This window comes from Lampetra planeri, unplaced genomic scaffold (assembly GCF_965212315.1).
Source record: "Lampetra planeri unplaced genomic scaffold, kcLamPlan1.2.h2 scaffold_931, whole genome shotgun sequence".
NCBI classification, from domain to species: domain Eukaryota; kingdom Metazoa; phylum Chordata; class Hyperoartia; order Petromyzontiformes; family Petromyzontidae; genus Lampetra; species Lampetra planeri.
This window is the reverse complement of record NW_027615753.1, coordinates 23,676-35,825: the sequence shown is the minus strand read 5'-3', so window position 1 is coordinate 35,825 and position 12,150 is coordinate 23,676. Positions and strand designations below refer to the sequence as shown.

At 43.9% G+C, this 12,150-nt stretch overlaps 1 protein-coding gene across 1 annotated transcript; it reads right to left on the bottom strand.

The window, feature by feature from the left end:
- Positions 1-181: 181 nt before the first annotated feature.
- On the bottom strand, positions 182-11,740 carry SMG5 (SMG5 nonsense mediated mRNA decay factor). Its single transcript, XM_078624714.1, has 23 exons — positions 11,676-11,740; positions 11,251-11,349; positions 10,197-10,320; positions 9,562-9,718; positions 9,041-9,130; positions 8,509-8,598; positions 8,323-8,401; positions 8,057-8,182; positions 6,700-6,768; positions 6,370-6,599; positions 6,130-6,267; positions 5,013-5,591; positions 4,698-4,955; positions 4,379-4,548; positions 4,225-4,300; positions 3,548-3,723; positions 2,718-2,876; positions 2,521-2,580; positions 1,588-1,747; positions 1,219-1,309; positions 926-1,000; positions 700-838; positions 182-265 (listed from the first exon to the last, which is right to left on the bottom strand). The coding sequence occupies exons 1-23, from the start codon at positions 11,738-11,740 to the stop codon at positions 182-184; spliced, it is 3,294 nt and encodes a 1,097-aa protein (XP_078480840.1).
- Between the last annotated feature and the right edge of the window lie 410 nt (positions 11,741-12,150).

Below are 12,150 nucleotides of genomic sequence, written 5' to 3'. Positions count from 1 at the left end.
CATCTTTTGTCCGCTGCATTTATTTTTCCAGCTCTTTTCCATCGATCTAGCCTTCCTTTGAGTTGTTTATTTGCATTTGGAGATGCAGATACACACCGAGCAAAAGAGTGGGAGAGAGAGGGAGCGAGTGTTGTGATCGATCAGCTGTTTGCAGCACCGACAGCTGCCCTCGTTTCACCTCTCAGCCAATCTCCTTCCACTGGCGGTAGAACTCCACAATGTTCTTCATCTCCATGCCCGCTGAGCTCGCTGCCTGGATGGCAGACTAGTGGGGGGAGGGGAAGATGTTTCAATAAACATTTTTGTCATACAGCCACTTTAAAGTTATATGTTGTCATTTACAACACGCTGAAGCACCGTTTCACACTTGTTTGAGGGACAGTTTGTGGAAACTTCACACGTGCTGAACTTCGGTTACATCCATTAACACCTGATGCTTGAGACTGGTGTGTTCAACCTGATTTATGCTTCTGCGTCTAATCAACGTGTGAGTGTGTGTGTACAGTAAGAATGACAGTTTGAGTTGTTCGAGTGCCTAAATTTTGTGTAATATGGAGAGGAGGATGTAAGCTGCAGATTCACAGCAGATTTTGCAGCAGGTACATGTGGACTGACCTTTGAAGGAACTCAGCTATTCTCCTTTCAGTGAAACTTTGAGTGAAGGTTCTGAGCAGAAACTACACACAGTGTGTCACTGACCTTCATCGCTGCTGACTGAGTGCAAAGCTCTTCCACTTGATGGCCGGTAAGAATGGTCACCATGCCGGCTGTATCTTCATCTCCGTTGCTTTGGGAGACTGTCAGCTGGCGACAACTGTCCACCATTTTGTACAAATGCCTAAAAATGGAACATTGTATTCAGGGAATTCTTTTCAGGAAATGAACATGTGAGATGAAATCACAGAGGAAATGCAGAAAGACTTACCAGGCTTCGATGTCCTGACGTTTCACCTTATCTCTTTCAAAACTTCGACTTGACTCCTTCTGGCAGCGGATGTACCTACAGAACGAGACCAGTGTTCATAAACGTTGAAGGAAACACTAACACTGTGTCACTGTTTAATCAATTATTTCACAGTCCTTGTGTTGCAGTGAATTGTGAATTGATTTTATTTTTTTAAATCTGTCAACCTCTCCCCTCAAACTAGACTTCATCTGCGTCAGCCCCGCCCACTGACTTTGATGGGCGGGTTTGACAGATACACGAGGGTCACCCACCTGTTGCCTTTACGAAATTCCGTCTCCAGGAAGCGGATTCCATCTCTCGCACCTGCATTTTCCTTCTTCAGTCTGTCAAGTCCATCAATCACTGCAAAAGGGTAGATGGAACCTCATGTACACTGTGGGTGGCAGCTGGCTACATTTCTCTGTGAATGACCACTCATGTTCAAGTCTAACGAATCAATAGTGATCAGTTTGAATTTCAATTGATTTGAGTTTCAATTGATTTAAATCTCCAATCAATTCTAACCTTCCATGACCCATAAAATTGATGTCTTCAATTTTTCTTGCCAGAAAAACAGTGAATCCCCACACATCTTACTGTTAAACTGGGTCCCTGAACTAAACACGTCCTCCATCACTGACCTGTCCGTGGGATGATGATGATGAAGCAGCCGCTGCCAGCCAGCTGACGGATGAGGTTGAGATGCTGGCAGAGAGCAGGTGTGTCTGGCACCAGGTATGGAGACATGGACGACTGAGCTTTAGGCTGTTGAAGGCTGCCCTCTAGTTGGGAAACCTCCAACTGCAAGGAGGAGACAGACGGGTACGTAAGCTGTTTAAAGCTCCGGCAGCGTATCAGAGGGATGTGAAGTGGAGACCTTGTTAATCTTACAATGGTACTGGAAGTAAATTCCCAATGAGTGTTATCCTGCCTAAAACTATAACAGACAGCTGCTGAGCCGCTGGAAATCAGGCGGAACTGATTCGTAACGCCAGACGCTTTGCTGCCAATGACCATGGGAGCTTGACCAGAGACCTCCTGGAAACTCTGTGAATGCTGACTGACACCACCATATCCATACGATATGTTCGCTTGGCTCTCAGGGGCCTTTCACAACTACCATGTTTGGTCCAGACTTTCTGCCTTTTTAGTTTGATCCAAACCAAATTTAGAGATGTGAAAGCTCCCCCTGACCTTGATCTGTACCAAGGAACCAAAATGTAGTACGCCCAGAAGAGGTGGTCTCCTTTGGGACCAAATGAACCGCAGTTTGGACTATTGGTTTTGACAGTTCCGGACTTTCCGTCCTTTAACAGGAAGTTTTCGGGTGTCAGCCTGCACTTGACGAATAAATATTATAATACCCAACCAATCAATGTCAAGTGCAGGGAGACGTAGCAGACATGGGAAATGAGGACAGAACGTCAGTAGATCATTTGGTCCGCTGGTATTGATGCAGTGTGAAACCTGAACCAAGCGGATCAAACGTACACAGTGGAGCAAAAGCACGAACCTTGGTTCAGACTTTTAGGAGTGAAAGCCCACTTAAAAGGAAACAGTGAAGGTGTTCAAACCTGCAGTCGAAGCTGGGCCATATCCCTCATTAACCTATTTCGACGAGCTTCTTCTTCAGCCTGGACAAACAGAAACAGGAGTCAACATAATCGGAGACAGATTCACTGTACACACAAAGCAGACTGAATCCAATTCAGTTGTTCAATGTGCTTCATTTCTTCAGTTCTTCAATCGTCTTTTGGGTCAGTCAGCTCACCATTCGGAACTGGGCCTTTGCTTGCTGCACCAGATTATCCTGTTCAGACTGGCTGATGCTGGTGAAGATGCCCGCTTCTGGGTTGAAGTGCAGCACGTTGCCCTGGAGACTGGTGAGGAAATGGCCAAAACTGCGAATACAACACACTCGCACCATACACTTAAAAACAAAAAAAAAAGGGAGAGAGAAAGAAGACTTCTGTGTAATGAGATGTGTTAAATGGATTTCACAGGAACTTCCCATGGACACCTGTTAGCAGACATTTCAATGTCAACTGATTCTGGCGGAAACGAGACGCAGATGATACTTTAGCGAGAAGGAATCTTTCTCATATATATCTCATATATTCTTGATGGATTTATCATTTAATCTTTACTTGTGCTTTGGTTTGGTAAAAACCCCTGAAGCAGCATAAATGATAAGTTCTTTCTTTGAAGTAGTTCAACTAATTTACTACGTGATGACATTATTGATAAATGATTTGATAAATGATCAAATTCTTTACATTCATCGGATGAATTATAATCAAAACAGACATTCGCAAACAAGGCAGTTAATTCAGTTGTGTTTTCAGGATAAAACGGCCGAACATTGTCATCATTGACCATGGTGAAGGGTAATTTGGTTCTGTTTTCCAATGTGTCTGACACAACAGTCTGTGTGTGTGAGAGAGAGAGCACAAGAAGCGAGCGTGGCGTCACCTGGTTCCTCCAGACAAACACTGGGATTTTGCTTATAACAAGTCAGATAGTCTTGCTCACAATCTTATTTATTAAAAAAAAACTAAACCGTATCAGGCTGATAAGTTGTGTGTGCAAAATTGCGTGCACCTCTTGCAGGGGGCTGAGGGAAGGGTTGTGGCGAGTGAAGTCGAGGCGGCGGTGAGCTACGTTGAGAGCGGGCAGGTGTCGCAGAGCCAAGTCCTCAGGCAGCAGCAGACTCTGGACCAAACTGGGATGCTCGCACTCGTTTAACAGTTCTGTCACCTCTGGGATCAGACCCAGCTCTGTAATACAGACGTGGATGAACACATATGTCAGACATGTCAGAATAATGTAAAAACCCCAGATAGAAGCAAACGTTCCATGAGGGCTAAATATCAGAAGATGTCAAAAGATGTGCTACTTTAAAACATCTTAACACATGTGGTTCCCCCCGTTTGTAGCCTCGCAAGCCGGCCGGACCATGTGACAGATTCAGGAAATGATTTGGACGTGCAATTCTGAGACAGAAGGCTTGGGTTCCCCACCACAACATTTTGTGGATGTTATTTTGCACTATACTTATTCAAAATGTATTCATGGCCATCGCAAACATCATTCATTCATTTATCTATTTAAATCAAATCATACGCCAAGGTCAGTATAGCCATGCTGCCTATTTAACATTTATTGTCCAATTGAAGGCGCAGTATAGCAAATTTAGCACCCCACATATTGGATGGAGAGCTGCAGTGCTTCATGAAGTTTCATCTGGCCATCACTAGCATGTACCCACGGTAACTCACCGGCCTCCAGCATCTTGCTGCCATCTGGCAGCAGGTTGAGCAGCACAGACAGTCGGTTCCACAGACTTTGAGAACTCTGCAGGACACAACAGTGGAAAATGGCCACTTGTTAAATGTGCTCCTGCAAGGAAATTGTTTCATTGACAAAACGTACCTGCGCACACATCAGGATAATGTCGGTGTTTGTTCTAAGCCAGTCAATGAAGACCTTCACCACTTGAATTAACCCCTGATTGGCCAAGATCTCCAGCTTCTCTAAGAGTGTTTTCTCACTGTGCACTGACTGAGCACTGTGTTGGCTCCCTTCTGAATCAGAGTCCAGGTCTGGAAATGACACAAAACGAGAGGTATTAAAGTCAACTGCTGAGAGACCGAAGACTGAACTGAAAAGACTGAAAAGAAGCCAACTAAAACAAAAAAAAGTACATTACCATTTTCATTTGTTCCGTTGGCTGTGCCAGGGTTCATTTCACAGGGTGAATCCCTGGGAGGAGGGGTCGTGTCTTGGGAAGGGGGAACAGAGTCGTCAGTAGGGGCGGGACGACTCAAGGAGGATGAGGCTTGAGGTCTCAACAGCATGTTGCTAAAGGTCGGTGCCAGGCGGAAGCAGCGCTTTGCCTGGAAGAGCTGAGAGGACATGGCCTGGAGGTTGCTGCTGATGCTGGGGTCGCTGGGCGTGAGCGGTCCGTTGGTGCGTGTAGGGGTATCGCTGTCCCTGTCGGCCCCATCTTCTTTATTCTGCTCTTCCTCCTCCTCCTCGTCCTGGTCATGGTTCTCCTGGGTCTGACCCTCTGGGTTGTCTGAGTTTTCCGTGTCGTCCATGTCTTCCAAGTCTGAGCGAGACTCCTGGCTGTTCATGTCTGAGTCCGTCTCTACATCAAACGCCGTTCCTCCTTCCTCCTCCTCCTCCTCCTCCTCCTCAGAGCCACTCCCCCAACTGGCCTCCTTAGCCAAGTGGTCACTCTTTGTCTCCTTCTGGAGGATGGAAGGATTGGGCGAAGTTTCTGTGGAGGCTCCATCTGTTGAATCCATATGCTCCCTTCTCTCATCGTCATCATCTTCCTCATCTTCACTCTCGAAGCCCTCACTTAGGTCGCTTTCCTCCTCTCCTCGAAAGTCCTTGCGAGCGCAGCGGCGTCTGCGCAGCCTGGAGAGGCAGGTGTACTTCTTCTTCTGCCTCTTTTTTTCTTCTTCCAGCTTGTGTTGTTCTTCCACACTGATCTGCTTTTTGGTGCCAACACTTTCACAGCCAGCATCATCTTTCTCCTCCTCCTCTTCATCTTCCTGCTCCAGGGAACCGTTCTGCAGGGGCCTCTCATTAGAGTTTTCTGTTGGCAGAGCTGACAAATCCCTCATCTCTGGGTCATCTGGATGAAAAGAAGGATAATTGTGTTTCAGCACAGTGTTTGTTCTCTGAAATCTTTAACTAAACTAAACAATGTTAAACTTTAAAGCCAAATCATCCGTGGAGAAAACACTTCATTTGCTGCTGTAGTTTTGCTGAAAACTGTTCATTTAAAAAACGCCAAGACGTTATCAGTGATGGGAGTAACAGCGTTACTAATGGCAATATTTTTTTTCAGTCATTAATACGTCTTCGACTAGATCTGCCCAGTTGTTTCTTTTTCAGTAGAGGGACACTTATGGGAAATGTCATGGTGCCTCTGATAAAAGTGATTATAACAGAAACAGCATCAGAGCTGAAATGAATCAAAGATACAGCCAGGGGAATAAAAACGAAAAACATTCACACATTTTTTTTTATATGTAAACCAATCAACAAGGCTCTGAGTGAACGGAAATGTTTGAGGTGAACGTATTTCTTCCCCTTATCAACAGTCTGTGCATAGAGTTTTAACCAGGCAGGAACAGACATTCAGCTTCATTGGCGCCTTTGTTCCCTACCTGTGGCATCAGTGTGCAGTGGAGGCACCGGGCTCTCAGCTTCCTCCAGTTCAGCCTGCAGCCGGATGTTTACATGGTTCACCAGGTGGGAGAACAGAGCCAGAGTGAACGCTATGGATGCACTGTACTGCTTTGATCCTAAACAAAAAAAATACAGTCCTCAGCTTGAGTCAGTCCAAAAAGGAATTCTTTAACAACTGGAAACAGAAACTCTCCTGTAAACGTCCTACAAACACCAACCTCCTCTTTTTAGGCTGTGCACCACCATCAGACATGTGACCACCATCTTGAAAACCAGCGTGTCAGGCAGCACAGTGCAGGAGCTGTCAGTGTGCGTCTGCTGCTCCTCTTCCTCCTCACTGAGGGCATGGTGAGCGCCACCAGGTGGCGTCGGCGGCAGGTAGAACAGCACCAGGTTGAAGTCCTCCAGCACGGACTGGCAGAGCGATGTCAGCTCCGTCTCCATCAGACTTCACAGAAGAGAGAGAAACGAGAGAGAGAAAAGAATTTCACATTGATAAATAGGAAGACTAGACTGATGAGAAGTAGAATGACAGTTCTCATACTCACCTGTTCTTGGGCTGCAGCAGACTATGGAGGTACATGAAGCTCACCAGGAGGCGTTTGATATCTTTTGATCTGTGAAAAAAAACAAAACAGGAATTACTGAAATTGCAGCCGATAAAGATTGAGATAGAAAAATTTCTGCTTCTGCTACTTTAATCTTCCCTGACCTGTCCTTATTGATTATGTGGAATTTGTGAATTGTCACTGAAGCTGCTGTTTGTGTGGAGCAGGGATTCTGCACATTTTTACAAAACACAAGCCATTTTGGAGACTATTGTCAAGATCAAATATTCTCTTAAACATGACAATTAATGGGGAAAAAAATACATACAATAAAATTACATTTCTCTGAGTTCTTACGTTGCTCTTTACAGTTATTTATGAAGCAAAATGTCTTCACTGTTGTAGATTTTTCATGACCTTATATAACACACGTGCAACAGAAACGCAGACAACTAACACACTTAATTGCCAGAGGTCTGAGGTTTTAAGGTGCTAAGTCCAGCTAGAACACTGCCTGACAGCTGCCCTCGAGACAGTGACATCTAGTGGTGAAATTCTACAAACCAGTCAATCATGTGTGTAAGATCAAACCACTATTTACACTAGCTCAAGCCATCTGAACACACCACTCACACTCTCTCTCCCACATTGCCACCTACAAACAGCAGCTCACCCTCACTTCAGTTCTGCTTCAAGCTTTTAATGTTTTCATGTTATGGTTTCCTTTTTACTTCAGAGCATATTCATGGAGTGAAGGTGGGTCCCTGCTGAATATTGTAAAGAGTGTAAACCTGAACTCAAAGTGTCGTTCACTTCTGTTATCATGACAGTAATAATCAAAGAACAAAGACATATTAGACATACATCTCAGAGCAGTGTCGGCAAAACTAGTCAACTTTTTAATACACCAGGGATACAAAATGCCAATGTACAATAACAGTCTCCTGAAATATTATTCCACAATTAGCATTTGTTTGCATATTTGTCTCTTTCCTTCTGTTGCTTATAACAATACGATTTCACCACAGGGATCATCCATTATCTACTCCCATCTGGAGAGACCATTTGTGAGCGTGCCTTTGTGATTCCTACACAACTTGGTAATTACAAGAAGCCACAGATGTGGGACGAGATTCAAGACACTCAGCAGAGAAAAGTCACAATGATATTTCAGACGAAATTGCATCTGGGGTCCAGTGAAACCTGTTATCCACTGGTGTAAAGGGAGCACACAGACAGACAGATTAAATTCAGCCAAGACTGATAGTATGTCCTGTACATGGAAACACAAGCTTTCCTGACTGGTTGTTGATTTCACAGCAGTTTTCACACCAAGCCAGTTTGGCATCCTCCTCACCTCTGTCGAGACGGAGATAGCTTCTTCATTTCCTGCTTCTTTACTTGGAGGTACATCTTGGCAGCTTTGTCAAACAGGCGCTTCAGGTTGCCATAGGCACCCTCAAATGGGGTCTCTGATTGGATACTGACACAAATGAGATTTCTGTTAAAACCTGTATCTTACCTGTTTCTATGTATGAGCATTACTCATTATCAAATATTATTATAAATATATTATTATTATTATATATAATTATAAAAATAAAACTGAATTGAATTACTCACCAGCGTAGGTAGTAATAGGTTGCTTCAACATTGTAAAACTTGCTCCCCGCCAGTGTGCCTAATTGGTTAAAGGGCATTCCTGCAGACAGATGGATAGGGAGATGGGTGAGGCGACATTTTTTGCATTGGCGGGAAAGAGGCACAACCGGAGTTCAGTTAAACTCCATATACATGATGATCACTCACCAACGTGCGGCATGACAGAGAGGGCCTGATGGTAAAATCTCTCTGCCAGCTGCTCAGCATCAACGCCAGCGAGCTCATTCTGATAACGAGCTGCAGAGGACATAAACTTTGAGCAACACTTTGAAATTAATGTAAAATGGAATTTTTGTTTGCCACTAGAAACTGACATTGAATTATTACTCAATTTGAACCTGAATTAGATAGAAAGCAGCTGAACGTCAGCACTCAATTCTTTGGCTGGATCAAGGAGCTTGCAGAAGCGGCTTAACTGTCAGTTTTATTATATTAGTAACACACAAGAAGAAATGGCATGTATGCATATGATACCTTGCTCTAATGCCAAATTTCCACTATGCTGCTGGCCAATATCAGTTTCTTGTGGCACAAACTCTATCCCATAGACATTGGTGCAAAGAAAATATTGCTGGTCTAAAGTATGTTGAATGAAAGCAAGGGGCACATGCTGTATCACCCCCCACCCCCATGCTGCATCGAGGCGTATTCATTGCAAATTTGATTTTTCTGTTTTTACCCAGATCGCCGAGGTAGACGAGACAGCGATGACAAGCCATCTGTGCCCAGTCCATCTCCTTGAGGGTGGCTGACACAGGTTTCTTTCGGCCTGCCGGGATCATTACACAGTGTTTTTTTTTATTCTATGTCAAGACATTTCAACACACTTCTGCATTCAAGCAAAACTTAATTTTCATTGTGGAAACCAGATTCATAGTCAAGCATCGTACATGAAACTTGGCACAGCAAATGAAATAAAGGCCAGCATGAGCAGATAAACAGATAAACCTAAACAAGCGGGATTCATTGCGTGACAAAGCTCACAAGGGCGTAAGGCACTCAGGGAGCCTATGGCGTAGGCTGTGTGCCAGTTCAACCAACACACCTTTTATCATTTTAAATGGGATTTTTAAGCCACAAGAAACAATTTACATTCCGATGCTCACACTGATGCAATAAACGTCTGCGGACAAGTGTGCGTGTGTGTGAGTGTGAGTGATAAATCGAGACAGAGTTGTTGGGTTTTTTTGAGTAACTGACCAATCAGTGGATCTGTGACGTGAGTCCAGTCGATGCACTCCTGCAGCTCCAGCTGGTAATGTGACTGGATGTAGAGCAGAAGGTGCTGATAGAATCCCACACCAGCGATCAGGTGAGTTCGATAGGCACACTCAAGAGCGCTGCGGCTGTGGATGTGCTGCAGTGGTGGGAGAAGAAGAAAATAGTATTAAAATAATAATAATTATTTACCGGCAACAAAAACAATAATACGAATATGACAATAATAATAATAATAATAATAATAATAATAATAATAATAATAATAATAATAATAATAATAATAATAATAATAATAATAATAATCATACAAATCTACGTATGACCCAAGATACAAGTAGTTGACAATGTATGAACACTGAATGCAAAAACATATTAAACAAAGTTACTGGAAAGTCTACAGGACTAAAATACATGATACTGTAATCCAAGACTGTCCTGTTTCACACAGGTGTATGGAAGTGCTCAGGAGGCATCTAGAGGAGATGCCTCATCAGTGAATCTGAATTAACCCCCAATGAATGCCAGATGCCATAGTACATACAGTTAACCTTTGTGTGGCAGCTGTGATGCTGAGACAAATCGGTAAGCTAATACGGTCCCATAGCTGCTATTACCTTCTTATTGGTCTTGATCACCTGGATGACCTCATAGTAGACTTTCCTCCAGAGAAGCTCCTCAGCCTTCCGACCATAGTCGACAGGGTGGAGAAACATCAGTTTCACACAAAGCTCCCTCAGTCTGAAAACACACACAGACACAAACCAGAGTGTCGAGGGGTAACTGGTTTGACAAGTGGACCAGTGAGTCAACCGACATTAACAGGATTCTTGACGGAAATCTGGTGACATCTCTGTCTGCACTTTGGTGTTTGACATACCAAGCTCTGTTTGGTCGAGTGGAGCCAGATCTGTGAGCTGATTTTAACTATTTCAACAATGCAATATTCAAGAAAAATGCTACAACAAATTCACTGGTTGTAGTGACTCAAATGTCACCATCAAAGGTTTGTAGATTTACCATAAAAGAAAACAAAAACAAAACAAAAAATTTGTAAATATATTTGGGGTTCCATCTCTTGTTTGGACAAAATACCTGAATAAAGCTGTGAGATATTGTAACACACATTTCACCAGCTGCCTGTTCATAGACCAAACAATTAAGAAAGGAAATACTGGACACGTTTAACCATGATAATACCACGCACTGTGAGTTGCAGGAACTACAATATTTCATGTTATTTACATTAGAGATATAAAATCATTATCTCTTCAGTAGTTTGCTGTGAAACTTTCCAACACAAATGACAATGATGAGTTAAGACTGTAACTGTGGTTCTATGAGTCCCAGATGAGTGTTACACTCTTTCAGACACATGCTGAAGAATTAATAATAAAAATATTCATTCATTGCTATCATGCTTTATCAAATAAGAGCAAACATCTACAGCATCAAGTGTGCAGTGCATTATTTTGGACAAAGCACTGCTCTCCAGCTGTACAACTAAGTACATACCTGTATTTGACAGTTGTGATTGAAACTCACTAAGTAAAGTAACCTTAACACAACTTGCAGCGTATTATAGTTTTGTAGCATCTAAGTACCCAGTCTGATGGTGAACTCATAACAAGTGCAGAAATGATGGAACACAGCACAGGCAGCTGGACATACTTGTTCCGGAGGCTGATATTCTCCGGCTTGAAGACCTCTCTGTAGGACGCTTTGCTGCCGATGATAACATCCAGCTTGTGCACAGACTCCACCACTGCCCTGCGGAACAGTGGAAAAGCATCATTAGCAGACATGTCGGGCGGTGTCATTGGAAAGTATGCATGCCACTCAACCAAAACTCCTTCATGCTTCATGTTTCACTTCTCTGACACGAAGGCAGCACTGACACATGCTGACGAACTACTCATGAGTGTAAGAGAGTCGTTGAAGGAGGGGGAAATTTGACAAACGAAGGCAAATTTTAGTTACAAGTCAGTGAATGGAAGGAGCATTCATGTGATAGCAAATGGTGATTGGCTAGCACGAACCGAGCCAGAACAATAACGTATAATTAGCGGCTCGGTTAGCAAAACGGCCCCCAATACCTGTAAAGGCGCTTGATGAGAAGGACCTTCGCCTCTGGCTCGCTGTCTTGTCCCGGTCCACTCATATTATCCACTTGCCGGGTGTTTGTTCACACGCTCCAGTGTCGTCGCCGTCTCTTCCAAACCTCTGGGAACACAGTTGTCAAGGCTACTTGGGTTTGCTCCCCAGCAGTGACAACCGTGTTGATAGCCAGCTAGCACTAGCCTTCGTGGTAGTCCTAGCTTCCTTCCCCTTTCCTCCCAATGTCTTTCGTTTCGTCTGTCCTTTGCCAAGCCCCCCTCTACCCATCCGTTCTGAACATCGGGTGGGAGGGGGTGCCCGGTAATTCCCTGTCTTCCTGGTCAACTTAAACGCTCTGATATGTCTCTTGTGTTGATCTCCGTTACAGCCATAGCTACGAGGGCGGCCATTCTTCCTATCAGGCAGTGACCACTTTGAATATCGCGAGAACAAGGCACATTCGCGAGATTACAC

Excerpts from the sequence above, each read along its gene's own strand:
- SMG5 (XM_078624714.1), bottom strand. The coding sequence starts at position 11,740 with ATGAGTGGACCGGGACAAGACAGCGAGCCAGAGGCGAAGGTCCTTCTC. Across the intron at positions 9,719-10,196 it reads TGATCAAGACCAATAAGAAG|CACATCCACAGCCGCAGCGC; the intron begins GTAATAGCAGCT and ends CCACCACTGCAG. Across the intron at positions 1,001-1,218 it reads GAATTTCGTAAAGGCAACAG|GTACATCCGCTGCCAGAAGG; the intron begins GTGGGTGACCCT and ends CTCGTTCTGTAG.